This window comes from Geotrypetes seraphini, chromosome 3 (assembly GCF_902459505.1).
Source record: "Geotrypetes seraphini chromosome 3, aGeoSer1.1, whole genome shotgun sequence".
In the NCBI taxonomy this organism is placed as follows: Eukaryota; Metazoa; Chordata; class Amphibia; order Gymnophiona; family Dermophiidae; genus Geotrypetes; species Geotrypetes seraphini.
In genome coordinates this window covers 373,867,608-373,888,598 of record NC_047086.1, presented here as the reverse complement: position 1 = coordinate 373,888,598, position 20,991 = coordinate 373,867,608, and the positions used below count along the sequence as shown (strand labels likewise).

The following is a 20,991-nucleotide window of genomic DNA, read 5'->3' as shown; positions in this document are numbered from 1 at the left end:
GTTTTTCAACCTTTTTTGGGCAAAGGCACACTTGTTTCATGAAAAAAATCACGAGGCACACCACCATTAGAAAATGTTAAAAAATTTAACTCTGTGCCTATATTGACTATATATAAAGTAATTCTCTTGAATAGGAATCAAATAAACACAAAGAAAGTATTTTATAATGCTGCCACCGCCAACAACACCGTTGGCGGCGGTGGCACTCAAGTGGCTAAAGAGCCGCAGTTTGCCGGCCTAGGGACAACACTGGAGGGTGGCCAGCTGTGCACCCCCTTGGGACGTAAACCCGGGGTGGGGCAGACCGCCCCCCCCCCCCCACCCTGGTATGCCACTATCTATACCTCACTCCCTCCCTATGACCAAAAATTCTCCTTTCTTCTATTCCCCGTGTACACAACCATCTCTTTCCCTCCCTTCCTCTCCAAAGTCCATTTCTTCTGTGTCCAAAAACGCATTCCCTCCCCCACCTCAGCATCTCTTTCCCTCCCTTCCTCTCTCCCAAGTTCATGCCTTGTGTCCAAAACGCACTCCCTCCCCCCTTTTGTGTTCCGTGTTTGCCTCCCAGCCCATCTTTGCAACTTTCTCAGCAAAACGAAGCTCGAGCCGCAAGGCTTGTCTTCTGCTTCCTGCCTGCCCTGCCGCGCACAAATAGCCGAACGGAAGTATTCTCCGACGTCAGCGCTGACGTCGGAGGGCAGGCTTTGCTTAAGCCCTCCCTCCGACGTCAGCGCTGACATCTGGGAACGCTTGCGATCGGCTATATGTTAGCTGCAGGGCAGGCAGGAACAGAAGACGAGCCTCGCGGCTCGAGATGTATTGAACTCTGCGGGTCTCCCGTCCAGCTCTCTCCTGTCCACGTGGGGCGGACCGCCCCTCTCCCTAGACTGGTGGTACTGCCCTGATGGCGGCCCTGACCGTACGGCACACCAGGCAACATCTCGCGGCACACTAGTGTGCCGCGGAACAGCGGTTGAAAAACACTGATTTAGATATCTGCCCAAGGAACGTATTGAGGAATGCATCATTTACTTTTTGAACCCAGCTCTTTAAATGGATTATTATTCAGCTGCATTCTGGACAAGTTGAGAAAAATTTAGGAAGGATTATAATTGGACCTATTGTAAAAAAACCTAAGGAATCACTTAATAGTGAAAATAACTACAGACCAGTAGCTAGCATTCCACTGTTAGAAAAAATAATGGAGGGATTAGTAAATGCGGAATTGGTAAAATATTTGGATAAGTTCAATATTTTACATGATAATCAATCTGGATTTTGTTCAGAATATAGCACAGAAACAGTGATAGCATCATTACTAAACCAACTCACAATTCTGTTTAGCATTGGTACCAGTGCCCTGATCCTATAAATGGACTTGAGTAGCACTTTTGATCTAGTGGATCATGATCAACTGTTAAACTGCTTGGATTCAATTAGGATCAGTGGTAATGTAAAAAACTGGTTTAGAGGGTTCTTAAGACAAAGAACATATGAAGTGTTTATTGAAGATAACTATTCTTCTTCATGGAAGAATTCTTGTGAAGTTCCTCAAGGTTCTCCTCTATCTCCAACGTTTAATAAGCACATAAGCATTACCTCTGCCGAGTCAGACCATAGGTCCATCATGCCCAGTAGTCCGCTGCCGCGGCGGCCCCCCAGGTCAATGAACTGTAGTGAACTATTACTCAAGAGCATTTTGTCTTATATAGTAACCCTCTAATTGTACCCCTGGATTCCCTTACCCTTCAGGAATTCGTCCAATCCCTTTTTGAAACCCAAAACTGTACTCTGCTCAACCACCCCCTCTGGATGCGCATTCCAGGTGTCCACCACCCTCTGGGTGAAGAAGAACTTCCTAGCATTTGTTCTGAACCTATCTCCCTTCAATTTTTTTGAGTGCCCTCTAGTTTTTGTTGCCCCCGCCAGTCTGAAGAATCTGTCTCTCTCTACCTTCACTATACCCTTCATGATCTTATAAGTTTCTATCATATCCCCTCTAAGTCTCCGCTTTTCCAGGGAAAAGAGCCCCAGCTTCTCCAGCCTCTCAGCATACGAGAGGTTTTCCATGCCCTTTATCATTTTTGTTGCTCTTCTCTGGACCCTCTCGAGTATCGCCATATCTTTCTTTAGGTACGGCGACCAGTACTGGACGCAGTACTCCAGATGCGGTCGCACCATTGCCCTGTACAGCGGGAGGATAACTTCCTTGGTTCTGGTAGTGATACCTTTTTTGATAATGCCCAATATTCTGTTCGCCTTTTTTGAGGCCGTTGCGCATTGTGCTGCTGGTTTCATTGTTTTATCCACCAAAACCCCCAAGTCCTTTTCTAGGTTGCCTTTTCCCAGTTCCTCTGGCATATTTACTTAAAAGCCTGGATGTAATGTTTTATGTTTACGCAGATGATATCACCATATTGTTACCTTGTAAGACTATCTCGAAAGAGTTGATGACTGAAATTTCTAATATTTTTGGATAAGGTAGAACAGTGAATGTCACAGGTTAGGTTGAAACTTAACCCCGGAAAAACTAAGATTTTCTTAGCAAGCCCTAATGACAAAATACAGGAAACTGCTATCCAATTGAAGGGTCAAAGCTTCGAGATAGTGCCAAATTTGAAAATTTTTGGAATAACTTTGGATCGTAGCTTAACTTTTAGGAAGCATACAGATCTGCTAATTTTAAAAAGTTATGCAATAATGTGGAAATTAAGGACCATCAAGAAGTACTTTGATAAGAAGTCCTTCCGGTTGTTGGTCCAATCTACTGTACTATCCACTTTGGATTATTGTAATATTGTTTATTTGGGGCTACCGAAAAAAAACTTTATTAAGACTCCGATTAGTTCAGAATGCTGCTGTTCGCTTAATTTTTGGTCTTAAAAAATATGACCATGTTAGTCCTTTCTATGCCAAATTGCATTTGTTGCCATTTGGGGCTAGAGTGTTTTTTTAAGTTTGGGTGAATTTGTTATAAGGCACTTTTTGGATTATTGCCATCCTATTTGATTTCTTATTTGAAATTGTCTTGTTCAATAAAAGGTACCAGAAACTCGGGTATGTTCGTCTTCCCTGCCCCAAGGGCCTACCATTACAAAACTTTTTTGGACAGGCCATTGGAGTATCAGGCTGGGAAGATGAATTCCTGCTAAATCCACTGATTGCTCAAACCTACTCTTATTTTACATTTAGGAAATCATTAAAAACTTATTTATTCAATAAACAAGAATGCTGATTTTAATTTTACGATGTGTTTTATTTTTATTCTTCTAAACTTTTATTTTTTTAGTAATTGGGAACTGTATTTTAACTAATGCTGTATCTGACTGCTGTATGAAGTATTGTTTTATGAAATTGTATTTTTTCGCTGAGATGTTTCAGTTTTTCTTCTGTTATGAATCGCCTAGAACTGTTGGTAGGGTGCTATATAAGAAAATAAATTATTATTATTATTTAAAGTAACAGCATGTTTCTGTTTTATCAGATGAACGTGAGGCTGTTCAGAAGAAGACTTTTACGAAGTGGGTCAATTCCCACCTGTCTCGTGTGTCCTGCAGAATTACAGACCTGTATACAGATCTTCGTGATGGGAGGATGCTTATCAAACTGCTGGAGGTGCTATCGGGGGAGAGGCTTGTAAGTGTTTGACCACATACCATGTGGGGATTTATGTGAAGTTATGTCTTTGGCTTTCAGCTTTAAATATAATAAGGAAACAAATCTTAACATTAGATTGTTCATATCAATATTTCAATTCTTTAACATGGTTGTCCAAAGCACTTAAGACCTAAAACACATGTATCGCCATCAGAATAAAACTAAATAGTAAATATAAAACCCTTTAAATAAATCTTTATAAGACCTTGTGATGGCATAAGCTATACTGTTAACTTTATACATTATCCCTTATGCTGATATTAGGAACATCATTTATCATTGGTTTTTGCCATATCAAAGCAGTGTACAGACTGAATTAAGATAGAAAGGAATTCCACTGTATAAATAGCAAGTGGAAAGGAAAGACGGAAAAACAATTACACAATTAATTTTTAAACATACAAACTTCAGTATAATACAGCAAAAGGAGTCTCGCTGAAGGGGCACCTGTATACTTACAAAACACCTTAGTGAATAGAAAAGTTTTCACACCTGCTTTAAACTTAACGGAGGCAAACTGTTTTGGTGTTATCATCTTGGTGGACTTTGTATGTGCCCTGGACTGCAGCGCTTCTTTGTTATTCTGAAGCTGGAGAGTCGGGAGTCGTTTCCTACCGGGCACCCGTGGAGACAGACGCACTGACGTCACGCGGGTCCTTCCTCCGGGGATAAAAGGACGCCGCAACTGCAGGAGACCGGAGAGGCAAACTGTTTTGGCGTTATCATCTTGGTGGACTTTGTATGTGCCCTGGACTGCAGCGCTTCTTTGTTATTCTGAAGCTGGAGAGTCGGGAGTCGTTTCCTACCGGGCACCCGCGGAGACAGATGCACTGACGTCACGCGGGTCCTTCCTCCGGGGATAAAAGGACGCCGCGACTGCAGGAGACCGGAGAGGCAAACTGTTTTGGTGTTATCATCTTGGTGGACTTTGTATGTGCCCTGGACTGCAGCGCTTCTTTGTTATTCTGAAGCTGGAGAGTCGGGAGTCGTTTCCTACCGGGCACCCGCGGAGACAGATGCACTGACGTCACGCGGGTCCTTCCTCCGGGGATAAAAGGACGCCGTGACTGCAGGAGACCGGAGAGGCAAACTGTTTTGGTGTTATCATCTTGGTGGACTTTGTATGTGCCCTGGACTGCAGCGCTTCTTTGTTATTCTGAAGCTGGAGAGTCGGGAGTCGTTTCCTACCGGGCACCCGCGGAGACAGACGCAATGACGTCACGCGGGTCCTTCCTCCGGGGATAAAAGGACGCCGCGACTGCGGTGCGTGGCTGCAGGGCGCGGCCAAAGGGGCGTGCCCTAAGGGGCACGTTTGCCCCTTGGGAGCCCCTTGGAGACACTGGGAGGAACGGGAGGAACTGTATGTATTAAATTTTTACTATTATGGGGAAAAGGAAAGGTAAAGCAAAGGTGTCCACACCGATATTATTAGGTCCCATAGATCGGCACTTTATTCCATCCAGTGCCTTAGGTTACAGCCAAGGAGCGGATTCGCTATCAGGGGCATTTCTTAGCCCCCCAGGTAGAACTCCTCCCCCTCAACCGAATAATCCTGATGTCTTGGAGCCCAAGATTGGCTCCAGTAGTCAGTCGGAAGAACTCCCTGGGCAGGTGGGATCACCTTCATTGGTTTATGGGGTGATGCCCAAAGCCTTATCTTTTCAAGATGAGGCTTTGTTTGCCAGAGAGCCTCCGACTGAACCTCAGGAAGTTACTTTAAAAGATCTTTCGCAAATTAACACTCGTATGGAGGGGTTATTAAAATCTGTGGCAACACAAAATGTAAAATTTTCGCAAGAAGTGATTGAAAAATTTGCAAATGTTGATTCAAATTTAAAAATTATGGAAAAATCGATTAGAACAACTGAGTCTCAAGTGGTTACATTACAAGCAGTTTCTTCAACAGCAGTTAAGGATTTTCATATCACTCATATGAAATTTGAGAAAATGGAGAACTTACATAGAGCAAAAAATCTACGTCTAGTTAATTTCCCCAAAACTCATTTATTATCTCCAGAAATATTGGTTAAGAAATACTTTAAGGAAGTTTTGGGTATGACGGACGTAGAAAATTTGCCTTTGACAAATTTGTATTATATTCCACAGAGGAAAAAAGTTCCCACAGAATCAGGTATAGATCAGTTGGAACAAATTGATTTTGATTTAACTGGTTTTTTAGAAGACTCACAGGATATAATTCAAACTAGATCTACACTCCTTATAACTTGTACAAGAGAGATAGATAAATCCTTGATAATGAAAGCTTATTTTCAAAATAAGCAGACTAAATTATGTGGAGATAATGTACTGATTTTTCCAGATGTGGCCCAAGCAACGCAATTGAGAAGAAAATCCTTTTTGGCTTTGAAACCTAGGGTGTTGGCTTTAGGAGCCACATTTTATTTAAAATTTCCCTGTAAATGCTTGATTAAATTTAAGGAGAATGATTATGTTTATTGGGACTCAACTCAGTTAGAACAATTTTTGCAACATCAAGAATCTATTAGTATTTCTTCTGCTACCACATAATTAATTATTTGGAGTTTGAATTTCTAAACACTAATATGTTTGGTCTATATGATCATGTTTATTTGACTTTTTGTTATGATATATAGTATTTGCTCTCCCACAGTTATGAGGACTAGAGGAATTTTGTGATAGCCTTTTGGTTGTAATAATGTCTTAATTTTATTTATGTATTATCCTTACTTTATTATTATGTATATGTAATAATGTTATAAACTTGAATAAAAAAAAAAAATAAATAAACTTAACAAAATTAAGTTCAGTCTGCAACTCAAAGATAATTGAATGTCTACTTGAACCCAAACCTGCATGAGAGGAAAAGGCCCCTGACATTAAAAGCTCAGTAGAAGATCGAAGCTGATGTGAAGATTGATAAGGGAAAACCAAAGGAACTAAGGCTCAGATGCACTAAAGCCAGTGATTTTCGCTGAACCTATTTTAACAGCTTTAGCAACGATCACATTTGCCAAACCAATGCAGAAAACGACTCACCATTGGTTTTCTGCACGATTTCTCATTCTCCGATCTGACTATGCAAATAAGATAATTAATATTAAAATGCCATGTAAACTAATAGAGTGATTAATGCTCTAACGTGGCTTCCCAATGTACTAAGGCCCCTCCCCGTGCATCACATGATGCACATGGGAGGAAAAGTCCACCATTATGGAGAGGCTTTTTTTCCTTTTTTTAATGGGGCAGATATTGTGCTTGTGTAACACGCACAGCATCTGTTCCCATTAAAAAAAAAATTAAGAAAAAAAGGTATCCTGCACTGAACGGCTGAATGGCAGGAACCTGCTTTCGAAGCATCCCCTGCCTCTCAGCTATTCAGGCTTCCCCTGCCAGCTCTGCACATGTGTTAGTCACTTTCACTGCAGTCAATTGGATGACAGAGTTGGGGATTGCAAGGAACACCGCTTGAATCATTTGCATGCAAACTTTTTAGTGCATTAATAGCTCTTTCTGAATCGAAAAAAAAATCAGATTGGTGCAGACCCACACAGTCTTACTGTTCCTCTTAGTGCAAGGGTGTCAATCCAGTTGGGTTTTCAGGATTTTCCCAATGAATATGCATGAGATCTATTAGCATACAATGAAAGCAGTGCATGCAAATAGATCTCATGCATATTCATTGGGGAAATCCTGAAAACCCGACTGGATTGCGGCCCTTGAGTTGAGACTGACACCCCTGTCTTAGTGTATCTAGCCCTAAGCAGGATGAGACCAATGGTTCATCAAGCCCAGTAACCCATTCTCACGGTGGCCAATCCAGGTCCCTAGTATCTGGCCAGAACCCAAGGAGTAGCAACATTCCATGCTACTGTTCCAGGGCAAGCAGTGGCTTCTCCCATGTCTTTCTCAATAACAGACCATGGACTTTTCCTCCAGGAAATTGTGTAAACCTTTCTTAAAACCAGCTAGGCTATTTGCTCTTACCACAACCTCTGGCAATTTGTTCCAGATCTTATCTGTTCTCTGAGTGAAAAAAAATTTATTCCTATTGGTTTTAAAAGTATTTCCCTGTAACTTCATCTAGTGTCTTCTAGTCTTTAATTTTTAACGGAGTGAAAAATCGATCCATTTGTACTCATTCTACTCCATTCAGGATTTTGTAAACTTCAGTCATATCTCCCCTCAGCCCAAATGTAGCACTCTTGAGTTAGAATAAGAATTTTAAACTATAATAGGAAATTCTTTGGAAGCCAATGATATTTTTAAAAAAGAGGAGTTATATACGGTTCAAATTTCTCATATAACATAAAATTCTGATAGCTGTATGTTGAACTGTTTGAAGATGTTCCAAAGAAGACTGCTCACTTAGGGTGAGATGCACAAAACTCTGACACCACAGGAAAAAATTACCATAGTAGGAGCGATTTATTTTTTTTTTTTTGGATGGGAGATACCAGTAGCTAATTTACCCCCTCTCCTTTTTACTAAACCGCGAAAGCTGTTATTAGCGCAGGGAGCCGCTCTGAATGCTCTGCGCTGCTCCCAACATTCCATGCTCATTCCTATGAGCATCGGGAGCAGCACGGAGCATCCAGCCCTGCTCCCTGCGCTAATAACCGCTATCACGGTTTAGTAAAGGGGAGGAGTGTTAAAGTGTAAGTTATGACTTTTAGGGATGAATTTATCATGTGTTTAGAAGTCTGAATAGTAGATCTAGGTTTTATAAGGTGTTTTACTCCCATCTGTTTAATTAGAAATGCTTGTATAGTAATCCTTGATGGTTTTGGATTAATGTGCTTTAAAGAAAAGGATCCAACATTTGTTTATTTCTGTTGCAAAGATAAAGGATTCTATACTGAAGCAGTTGTCCTCCTCTACTTGCAAACCTTGCTGAAGGGTATCGCTCATATCCTTCAACTCCTCCCCTTCTGCAGTGTAGTTCAGTTTTTCCAAGTGAACTGAAGTATATTCTGATCTTCTCTTTCTTCTTTTTATTATTTTCACGTCTATTGGTCCATTGGTTCCTTTCAGTGCTCAGAGGTACCTTTGGGCTTTCTCTGCCAGGGAAAGGATGCAGATCCTCGAGGCCAATCTCTTGGAGTGCCTGTGGAGCCAGCCTGCTTTGTGATTTATCAAAAGCTCAGGGTCCGTTCCCCTGGGAGCTTGCTCGCATGCTGATTTATCAGAGGCTTGAGTGCAGGCTGTTGGGGCCCCTATGTCACAATACTTTGGGCATCAGGGAGCTAACTGAATTATCTGCCCCTGATGCACCGCATGGATTTTTGGGGTTCGGAGCCCTTGGTCAGAGTCCTCCTAACTGGTAGCCAGAATATTTCCAGTGGTGGATTCATTCCAGCAGTTTCAGAGGCAGAAATCCTTTTCCTGTAGGCAGGCAGCTGCAAGCTGACAGGCACCAGAAGCAATAGTGAGTACTCCTTGTATTCTCTATGGGGAAAATCAAGGTGGGGGGTGTCAGAAAATGTTAGATCTGAGGATTTCTGGGGTTAAAGTTAGGTTCCTCCACATCTTAAACACCTTTTTCAGCTTTTTTTTGCATTTCAGGAAAGCTTCCACAGGCTGTTTTTGGTGCAATTTTACTGGCAGCAGCAATCTTGGATTTTTTATTAATTTTTTTTTTTTCTCAAAAATTTCCTTATGCCTCAAAAGCCCTTGTTTTGCTCAGAGATTATCTGCCCAATTCCTCAGCCAATCTGCCCATATTTTATGCAGCTTTGTTGGCAGATGAGCGACTGTGTTCCACTTGCTGCAGGAGGAATGGGCTCAGCCTCCTTAGAGTTCTCCAGGGCATGAAAACCCCAAAATACCCACCCATCATTGAAGAGATCTCATTCAGAAGCCGCATACAACAAGGGTACGAAACACAAACGTGTGGAGGCGGCGGAAGTCCAACTACCCAGTCAGGGGTCCTGCAGGGGTCTTTAGGGCTAGTTGTCCAGGGGTTTTCAGGTTTTGTCAATCTCTTGTGGAAAGCCTTTTGACGGGCCCTTGGATCACTGCACTGCCTGCGAGTATGCCAGCACCGGTACAGGGAGAGTTCCATCCCAACCAGGCTTCCCCACCTAGGAATTAGCCAGTTCCAAATGTCAGTGACCACTTGAAGCAGGACTGGGAGGACTGGAAGTTTTTTTCCCCATGCTTTTATTATCTTAAGGATTCACTGTGTACTTGGATGAGGCCGAATGTCAGGAAGCTGTGGCTGCTATTGATCAGGGTGACAATTGCTTAGTGCACCAACTTTTCAAGTCCGCCACTATTTCACTTGTCATTTTGGACACTCTCTGCGAATTGAAGTTGGACTTCAAAAGCCCTCCATCTCCCAGTGTTACATTATGAGTGGTAAAAATGCACAAACTGCTGTCTTTCCGGCACATCCAGAAATCACCTCTTTAGTCATTGACCAAAGGGGGTCCCTAGAAAGCTCCATAAAGGTGGCAAAGGCTATATATCCAGGCTTTATCCTATGGCTCTAGTCTTCCAACAGCTATTTTCCAAACCGAAGGTGGATTCTGCGGTAGCTCAAGAGACTTAAGTGTACCTCCCTTCCTAGTGAGGGAGGGGTTATGCTGTAGATAAGGTCAACATGGTCTTTAAGACAGTTTGATGCACTGGCTTTGGGTATCAAAGCAGCAGTGGCTGCCTCCTTTGTGGCACAGGCCTGTCATACCAGGTTGTGACATAGCTCTTCGGAAATGAAGGACAGCTGTCCCCAATTGATTATAAACAAAATGGATTATGTGGCCGATGCTCTTTATGACCTCAGAATCATGAGCAAGATGTCAGCTCATGCTGTTTCTGTCTGATGGATGATCTGGATTAGGTGCTGGGAGGGCAATTCAGCCTTCAAGGCTATTCAAACAAATTACCCTTTAAGGGGCAGAAGCTTTTGGCAAAGGCTTTTGGCCTGTGTGGCAGTTTGCTATTCCAAATTTCTACCAGACAGCAGAATTCAGTGTTCCACTGAGAGTGGCAATTTTTGTTCCTCTCGATCCCGTCAGTTCTCCGGTTCCTCTTCCCAGAGACCCTTCCAAGGGTCCAGACAGAGATTTGGCAACTACTGACACCAACCCTCATGTGAAGGCTCAGCCACCAAAAAGCTACAATGATGCCAGGTCGACCACCACACCACCTCACGTTGGCGGGAGACTGTCTGCTTTCTGGAGGAAAGGGGAGCAGATCTCATCAGATTGCTGGGTTTGGGGTATTATTTGATAGGGACACAGGATTGAGTTTTTTCATCCACCTCCAGAACTGTTCCTTGACTCCCCATCTGGATGGTCAGAAAAGAGTTCAGGATCCGAGCAAATGTTGTTATAATATTTTTTGGTTTTTTGAAGCCTATATGATAACTCTTGGACATTCATGCCATAGAACCAGTACTCCATATACTTCATAATGCTTAAGAAACGCACAGAAGTTTGGAGACCTATCCTGGACCTAAAATCCATAAATGATGCACTGATTCACATGCTTTTTTTGCATGGAGATGGTCTGGTCAGTCATCGCAGTGGTGGCTTCAGGGTATTATCCCAGGACAAGCAGCCAGGTATTCTCGCATATGGGTGACGTCACCGACGGAGCCCGGATGCGGACGCCTCACAAGCAGACTTGCCAGCACCACACAAGCCAGCTCGAACGGGCCGGCATGGGAGCCCTGCTCCGCCCCCCCGTTCCCGCAGGAGGACACCATTTAAAAAAAAACAGACCCGACGCCAGCACCACACAAGCCAGCTCGAACGGGCCGGCGTGGGAGCCCTGCTCCGCCCCCCCGTTCCCGCAGGAGGACACCATTTTAAAAAAAACAGACCCGACGCCAGCACCACACAAGCCAGCTCGAACGGGCCGGCGTGGGAGCCCTGCTCCGCCCCCCCCGGTCCCGCAGGAGGCCACCATTTTAAAAAAAACAGACCCGACGCCAGCACCACACAAGCCAGCTCGAACGGGCCGGCGTGGGAGCCCTGCTCCGCCCCCCCCGTTCCCGCAGGAGGACACCATTTTAAAAAAAACAGACCCGACGCCAGCACCACACAAGCCAGCTCGAACGGGCCGGCGTGGGAGCCCTGCTCCGCCCCCCCGTTCCCGCAGGAGGACACCATATTTAATTCGACCCAGGGTCAACGGCGCACCGCCGTTCGGCGCGCCGACGAAGGCGCACGACAAAGGCGCCTGCGCCTTAGTGAGCGCCTTCGTGGAGCACCTGAGAGGAGCACTTGCGGACCTAGGAACCGGGAACACCTACGCCCCAAAGACCACTACACAGGACCTCCTGCCGACTTCCAACATAAGGTAAGGAGCGTGAGATCCCCGCTCCTCCCCCTCCTCCCAGCACGAAAAAACCAGCCACTCCCGATCCAGCTGGGACTCAAAAGGAGAACCATTCCTTCTACCTAACACTCCGAACCAGTCATCAAAAATGAAGCTCTCCTTGCATACACACACACTAGCCACCCTTTTGATAATCCTCCTCATTTCTAGTTGGAAAGCAGCAGCAAACAACTTACCCACCACAACCACATCCTCCAGTACAACCAACTTCCAACTTCCCAACAGAAGAATAATCACATCAAGAAACTCAAACCACCACGCCAGCACTCAACACTCCATCACTGTTACCTGGAGAAGAAGATCAACACTTCCGAAAACAAAATCTCATCCATCTCCCACAACACTCATATATCCGGAAACAACACACATTCCCCAGACTGACACGACCTCCCTTACATGTGCCTATGTTAACATCAGAGCACTAGGACCCAAAACAGAAAACATAAAAAATTGGATAAAAACAGAAAAACTCGACTGCCTATTCCTCACTGAAACCTGGTTAACCTCAGACACAGACCCAAGAATAAAAGAAGTATGCCCGCCGGGATACAAAATAACAGTAACCTGCAGAGAAAAAAAAAGAGGAGGAGGACTAGCAATAATAATCAAGAATTCCCTAACTCTAAACATACTTGAAAAAACATCCACCCCGCAAATGGATTTCCTAGCGTGTCATCTCACAAACCCAACACTAAAAAAATCACTAAACTGCTTGCTCTGCTACATAACACCAGGAAACTGGACCACAGTGAGACCTGAATTTGAAAACTTCATCTACCAAAACTCATTAACAGCAGAATATAACCTCATCCTAGGAGACCTAAACCTACACCTAGAAGACACAACCTCCACACCAGCAAATAACTGTCTATCCTTCCTCAATGCCTTATCCTTCCAGATCCTAAACCCACAAACCACCCATGAAAAAGGTCATCAACTGGACATTGCTGCATTCATGACTCACCAACCATCCAATCCAGCAATCCAAACTCCTAACGGAACATGGTCCCCATCCCTATGGTCAGACCACTACACATACAACTTCAACATCAACTGGACCATGACCAAACACACACCTCAATCAAAAAAAACCACATATACCACACGCAAACATATCGACCCAACCATTTTTTGGTCAAATGTAGACAAAACTATCCAAGACTGCGACCCAAAAAACTTCATCTCCCACTGGAAAAATGTGTCCACCAACATCCTTGATGATCTGGCCCCCCTACAAACCAAAACCAGAACCAGCAGGAAATCAGACCAATGGTTTGATAATGAATTACTCCAACTCAAAAGACAGTGTAGAAGATTAGAAAGAAAATGGAGAAAAAAGAACCAAGATCAAACAAAAACCGAATGGAAAAAAATCAACAAACAATACAAAAATCAACTAAGGGATAAGAGGAAAAGCTACTATACTAATCTCATAGGCACGGAAACCCAAGATTCCAAAAAAATATTCCAAATCCTGAAAGAATTAACAGACACCAAACCATACACAACCACCACGAACACCCCTCCACCATCACCCACCCTCTTAGCAGAACACTTCAAGAACAAAATTACCAATACCAGAGCCACTCTCATCCTTAACCCATCCCATCAAAACCCAATCACAATCCACCCTTCAGGAAAAGAGGCAACTGCAGCAGACAGAATTTGGACTCAATTCCCCAACATACAATGGTCAGAATTCAACAAAATCTACAAAAAATACAGCCATGCCTCCTGTGACCTCAACCATTGCTCCTCATATCTCCTTACCACCTCTAGTGTAAAATTCCGCACCATAATTCTACAATGGATTAAATTCACGCTCACAGAAGGCACATTCCCTGCTGACCTCAGCGAAATCGTCATCACCCCAATCCAAAAAGACCCAAAAGCACCACAAAACCACCCATCTAACTTTAGACCTATAGCCTCAATTCCGCTATATGTCAAAATTATAGAAGGCCTAGTAGCCAAACTCCTCACCAATTACATAGATGACCACAACCTACTCCACCCCATGCAATCAGGCTTCAGAACAAACTTCAGTACAGAGACACTACTAGGCTCCCTTATGGATACCGTCAGACAACACCTTAGTACAGGGAAAAAAATGCTTCTCATACAACTGGACCTAACTGCGGCATTCGACTTAGTGGATCACAACATCCTTCTACAGATCTTAGACGCAATAGGCATCTCAGATAAAGTATACTCTTGGTTTGAAGGATTCCTAAAACTCAGAACCTACAGTGTAAAATCAAACAAAGAAAAGTCAGAATCCTGGTCAAACCCCTGCGGCATACCACAAGGATCTCCACTATCCCCCACCCTCTTCAATCTCTACACTGCTTCTCTAGGAACGCATCTAGACAATCTGGGCATAACCACCTATAGTTATGCTGATGACATCACCATCCTCATCCCATACGATCATTCTAAACCTACCATGACAGACAAACTTCACCAAACACTTGAAACAGTCACAACCAAGACAAAACAAAATTCATCCTTCTCGAAAATGACAAGATCCAAACCACAACCAACTTAGACATAAACGCAATCAAATATCCCATCCAAACCACCATAAAACTACTTGGCATGACCATAGACAGATGCTGCACTATGCAACCGCAAATAAATAAAACAATTCAGAAATCATTCGCAATCATGAGAAATCTGAGACAAGTCCGAAAATTCTTTGAAAGAACACAATTCCAACTTATAGTACAATCCCTAATACTAGGTATATTGGACTACTGCAACATCCTCTTCCTTCCTTGCCCTGCAACTACGATCAGACAACTCCAAACAATCCAAAATACAGCTTTGAGACTCATCTACTCATTGAAAAAACATGACCACATCACTGAAGCCTTCATCAACTCACATTGGCTTCCAATCCAAGAAAGAATCCAATTCAAATTCTACTGCATATTATTTAAAACCCTACACGGAGACAGCCCATCATACTTGAACAATCGCCTCATCCAAGCACCCACTACAAGACACAGAAAAACGCACTCCCCATTCATACCCCCCCCCAATCAAGGAAGTAAAAAGAACAAAACTACACGACGGCCTCCTAGCCACCCAAGCCGCAAGGCTGGACAACCAGATCTCCAACCTCTTGATGACCACCCCAGACTATAGGACGTTCAGAAAAGAAATAAAAACCACACTCTTCAAGAAATTCCTGAAGCAGCAATAACATCACGACCGTTTAGTAACTCTAAAACTGACATTTGATCTACCCATTACTGCACTAATAATAACAAAAGAACTTCCACTATGACCACCTATTAACTCTTTTACAAACCACCTCACCCTCAACAACCCGCTAAATGTTTATAAGATCTACAACTTACCTCTCTTGCTAATCATTGTAACTCTGTTTTTTTTTTTTAAATTAACCTTTTGTAATCCGCCTTGAACCGCAAGGTAATGGCGGAATAGAAATCCCTAATGTAATGTAATGTAATGTAATCCCAGGACAAGCAGCCAGGTATTCTCGCATATGGGTGACGTCACCGACGGAGCCCGGATGCGGACGCCTCACAAGCAGACTTGCTTGAAGAAACTCGAAGTTTTGAGTCGCCTGCACCGCGCATGCGCAAGTGCCTTCCTGCCCAGCGCAGGGCGCGTCTTCTCAGTTTTCTGCGGAGCAGAGAAGTCCGTCTTTGACTCTCTTCGTTTTACTTCATTCCTTTGTGCCTTCTCTCAACCGCAGTTTGTGGGTTTTTTTCTTCACGAATTGCTGTTTTTAGTTTATTTCTTTTATTTTTAGTAAAAAAAAATAAATTTTTTTCTTCTTCCATTTGTTTTCCGGTACAGGCCGCTCGGCCGCAGCCTGAGGGCTTCAATTTTGCGGCGGCTATTTTTCCTTCTATGTCCCAGCCTGCCACGGGCTTCAAGAGGCTTCAGCGCGCAATCTCTCTTACGGACCCTCACGGACGCTGCCTCAAGTGCCTTGGGCCAAAACATCATCTTAGGTTGTGCCTGCCTTGCCAAACACTTCATCCTCGTGCTCTCAAGCGTCGTTGTATTTTGGTGGACAAGCTCTTCAAGATGGAGTCTTCTACTGATCCCTCGATTTCGAAGGCGTCTTCGGCCTCGACTCCCACCGTGGCTCCTTCTGCGCCTACTGCTTCCATCTCGAGCTTCATCAGACCTTCGTCGTTTGCAGCGGCTCTTGCTTCGACGTCATCTGCTGTATCTTCCCCCGTTTCCTCAGGTCAGATAGCTCAACAGTCGGATCCGCCGGTGGTAATTAAAGTGTCTAAGACTCCCAGGTCGAAGCACACTCACACTACCTCGAAGGAACCTCCAGTCAAAGCAGGTGATCCGGTTTCAGACGCGGATCCATCCTTGCTGGCTTCTTTCCAGACCATGTTAGAGAAGCAGTTTATTCAGTTCCTTACTAACATGGGACTCAAATTGCTTCCTCTTATCCAGCCTGGGTATTCAGCAGACTCCCGTGAGGTCGAGCTGCCCCAGTCTGACCTTACACACACTTTGCAGGGAGCAGAGTCTCTGGGAGTGTCTGGTCTGGCATCCAAGCACATAAAGCAAGGAGCATATTCTTTGCGAGTGCCTTGATGGGAATCCTCACACTCTATGCTCCTTGCTTTATGTGCTTGGATGCCAGACCAGACACTCCCAGAGACTCTGTTCCCTGCAAAGTGTGTGTAAGGTCAGACTGGATGAAGTGTTTGGGGATGCATCGAGGATGAAGTGTTTGGGAATGCATCGAGGTTCCTCCACCAAGCCTCTGGAGTTTTGATCTACAGCCTCTAGTCCTATTCATCTGATGGCTTTGGCTGCTCTTGTCTCCGAGGCAAAGTCTCCTCGATCCTCGAGATCTGGTTCCAGACACAGTTCTCACCGACGTTAGAGGCCTTCCTCGAGGCATCATTCCAGGCATAGTTCTTCTTCTCAGGACAGACCATCTTCCTCTAAACTTCGATCTACTCCAACCTCGACCAGACCACCGATGTCTCGTTCGAGGTCTCCGATGCCGGACCTTGAGGATATTCCGGTTTCGATTGCCTCATCCAAATCACCAGGTTCCTTTGATGCCGAAGCTTCATCTTCGACTCAGGCTGCCTCGACGTCCTCGAGTCCTTCTCGAGGCAAAGCACTGGCAGATCAGCTTTCTTTCTCATCTTTCCTCCGTTAGATGGCTGTGGACTTGAATTTTCAATTAGATACTGGCTCAAAATACTCTAAGGAGTATCTAGAAGTCATGCATCTTCCTCAACCTCTGGCAGAGTTTCTTAAGCTTCCACTTCATAAGCTTTTGAAACAGACTTTTGGTCGATGCATGGAAACACCTTCTTCCATACCAGCCGTTCCAGGCAAATTGGACTCTAGGTATAAAACTGTGCATCACAAAGGATTTGACAACACTCAGTTATCTCATCAATCCCTCCTTGTCGAGTCCTCCTTAAAGAGGTCCCATCCTTCCAAGGTTTATGCCACCATTCCTCCTGGAAGGGAAGCGAAAACTATGGACAAATTCGGACGTCGCATCTATCAAAATGCTGTGATGTCCTCTAAAGTCCTCAATTATAATTTTCAATTCATCACTTATTTTGAATTTCTTATTTCTTTATTACCGAAGTTCTTGCATTATCTGGATACTCAAATGCACTTTGAATTTCAAGAGGTTATTGCTTCTTTGTCTCAACTCCGGTTGCATCTCCTCCAGTCATCTTATGATGTATTCGAGTTGTCTGCTCGAGCAGCTGCTTGCTCTGCTGCTTACTATGCGTCGTCTCGCCTGCCTTCGTACCATTGATATGGACCCTAATCTTCAAGGCCGCTTAGCTAACATTCCTTGTGAGGGCAATGACCTCTTTGATGAATCTATCGAGGCAGCCACCAAGAAATTGTCTGACCATGAGAAATCTTTTGCTTCAGTTGTCAGACCTAAGCAAAAGCCAGCTCCGGCCAAGCCTGCATGCCCTACTTTGATCTATCAATGGCATTATGCTCCAAAGCCGGCTCCATACACTCGCCCTCCTCTTAAGAAATAGCAACCTCAGAAGCAGCAAAAACCCCAACCTTCTGCTGCACCTAAGGCTTCTCAGCCTTTTTGACCGTTTTAAACAGAGCATAATTACCGTTCTGTCTCTGTCTCATTTTCCCCCTATAGGAGGTCGTCTCCATCATTTTTACGACTGATGGACATTAATTACCTCCGAACTCTGGGTGCTTACCATCCTGAGAGAAGGATACTCTCTTCATTTCACTCAGGTTCCACCAGAGCTTCCTCTAACAGAGTATCCTTCCAATCCATCCCAGACTGCCCTTCTTCTTCAGGAAGCTCAAGCTCTGCTTCGACTCCATGCCATCGAACCAGTTCCTCTGGATAGCAAAACAGGGGTTTTTACTCCCGTTACTTCCTTGTTCCAAAGAAGACGGGCGATCTGCGACCCATTTTGGATCTCAGGGCTCTCAACAAATTTCTAGTCAAAGAAAAGTTTCAAATGCTGTCCCTGGCATCCCTTTATCCCCTTCTCGAGCAGAATGACTGGTTATGTTCTCTGGATCTCAAGGAGGCCTATACTCATATTCCCATTCATCCGGCCTCCCGTCAGTACCTCAGATTTCGGGTGGGGAATCTGCATTATCAATACAGAGTACTACCCTTCAGCCTGGCCTCGTCTCCCAGAGTGTTCACCAAGTGCCTGGTAGTGGTAGCAGCAGCTCTACGGAATCATGGTCTTCAGGTGTTTCCCTACCTCGACGACAGGCTCATCAAAGATTCCACATCTCAAGGGGTTATTGTAGCGGCCCAACAGACTACAAAGTTTGGGATTCGAGATCAATTTTCCCAAATCTCAGCTTCAACCCTCACAGACTACAATTCATTGAAGCTGTTCTGGACACTGTCCAACTCATAGCATTCCTTCCACTGCAACGTCTGGAAGCTCTACTTCAACTCTGTCATACAGTATCTTCCCGCTCTTCCATCTCAGCGAGACACATGATGGTACTCCTAAGTCACATGGCCTCCACAGTACACATCACTCCTTTTGCCAGACTTCACCTCAAAATTCCTCAGTGGACCCTGGCATCTCAATGGACGCAGGTTTGCGATCCTCTTTCTCAACACATCACAGTCACTCCTTCTTTGAAACAGTCTCTCCGTTGGTGGATGCTCTCTTCCAATCTTTCCAGAGGCTTGCTTTTTCAAACTTTCCCTCAACAGAAGGTCCTCACAACAGACTCTTCGACCTACGCTTGGGGCGCTCATCTCGATGGTCTCCGTATTCAAGGCCTCTGGACCAGTATGGATCGTCAGTGTCATATCAATCAGTTGGAACTCAGAGCGATCCTCAAAGCTCTCCACGCTTTTCAACATCTGCTTCAAGACACAGTAGTCCTCATTCGGACGAACAACCAAGTCGCCATGTATTATGTCAACAATCAGGGAGGGACAGGGTCCCTTTGTCAAGAAGCTCTGGAGGTTTGGGACTGGGCAATCCGTCACAATACCTTCCTCAAAGCTGTCTACATTCAAGGGGCAAAGAATTGCTTAGCGGACAACTTGAGTCGTCTACTGCAACCTCACAAATGGACTCTCCATTCTTCGCCTCTTCATCACATTTTTTCACAGTGGGGAATGCCTCAGATAGACCTCTTTGCAGCTCTCCACAATTACAAACTGCCTCAGTTCTGCTCCAGGATATACTCTCCTCACCGCCTCGAGGCAAATGCTTTTCTTCTGGAATGGACGAATGTCTTCCTCTACGCATTCCCTCCATTCCCAAGTTTCTGGTCAAGTTGAAGAACGATCATGCCAACATGATACTAATCGCTCCTCGGTGGCCAAGACAACCCTGGTACTTCATTCTACTTCAACTCAGCAGCAGGGAGCCATACATTCTACCAATTTTTCCTTCTCTGCTTACACAGAGTCAAGGATCTCTGCTTCATCCCAACCTGCAGTCTCTACACCTGACAGCTTGGTACCTCTCAACATAACCCCTCTTCAGTTTTCTCAGTCTGTAAGAGACGTTTTAGAGGCTTCTAGAAAGCTTACCACTAGACAATGCTATCACCAAAAATGTACTAGATTTTCTACATGGTGTTTTTCTCATCATAAGGAGCCTCAGCATTCCTCCTTATCTTCTGTTTTGGACTATCTTTTGCACTTATCCAATTCTGGCCTCAAGTCTACATCTATACGAGTCCATCTCAGTGCAATTGCGGCTTTCCATCAGCCTATTGAAGAGAAACCCCTCTCTGCTCATTTGGTGGTTTTTGGGATCTCAGTGTTGTCCTTACTCAACTCATGAAGCCTCCATTTGAACCAATTGATAAGGCTCATCTGAAGTATCTTACTTGGAAAGTGGTATTTCTCATTGCCCTCACTTCTGCTCGACGAGTCAGTGAGCTGCAAGCTTTAGTTGCTGACCCACCATTCACGGTGTTCCATCATGACAAAGTGATTCTTCGTACTCATCCTAAATTCCTCCGGAATTTCATCTCAACCAATCCATTGTTCTTCCAGTGTTTTTTCCAAAGCCTCATTGTCATCCTGGAGAATCAGCCCTTCATACTCTAGACTGTAAACGTGCTTTGGCCTTCTACTTGGAACACACCAAACCACACAGAACTGCTTCTCAACTTTTTTTTTCTTTCGATCCCAATAAGTTGGAACATCCTATTTCTAAGCATACCATCTCCAACTGGATGGCGGCTTGTATCTCATTTTGCTATGCCTAGGCTGGAACACCCCTTCACAGTAAAGTCACAGCCCATAAAGTCAGAGCAATGGCAGCTTCAGTGGCTTTCCTCAGATCTACACCTATTGAGGAAATTTGTAAGGCTGTTACTTGGTCCTCGGTTCATACCTTCACTTTTCACTATTGTCTGGATACTTTCTCCAGACGGGATGGACAGTTTGGCCAAACAGTATTACTAAATTGCCAACACTCCACCATTCCATTCTAGTTAGCTTGGAGGTCACCCATATGTGAGAATACCTGCCTGCTTGTCCTG

At 44.4% G+C, this 20,991-nt stretch overlaps 1 protein-coding gene across 3 annotated transcripts in view; it reads left to right on the top strand.

Moving 5' to 3' along the window:
* SPTBN1 (spectrin beta, non-erythrocytic 1) overlaps positions 1–20,991 on the top strand; it is a 569,130-nt gene that overhangs the window by 233,434 nt on the left and 314,705 nt on the right. For all 3 annotated transcript variants that reach the window (XM_033938993.1, XM_033938994.1, XM_033938992.1), the window contains one exon: positions 3,485–3,636. In XM_033938993.1, the coding sequence (XP_033794884.1) occupies positions 3,485–3,636 (152 nt within the window). The remainder of the gene's footprint in view (positions 1–3,484; positions 3,637–20,991) is intronic.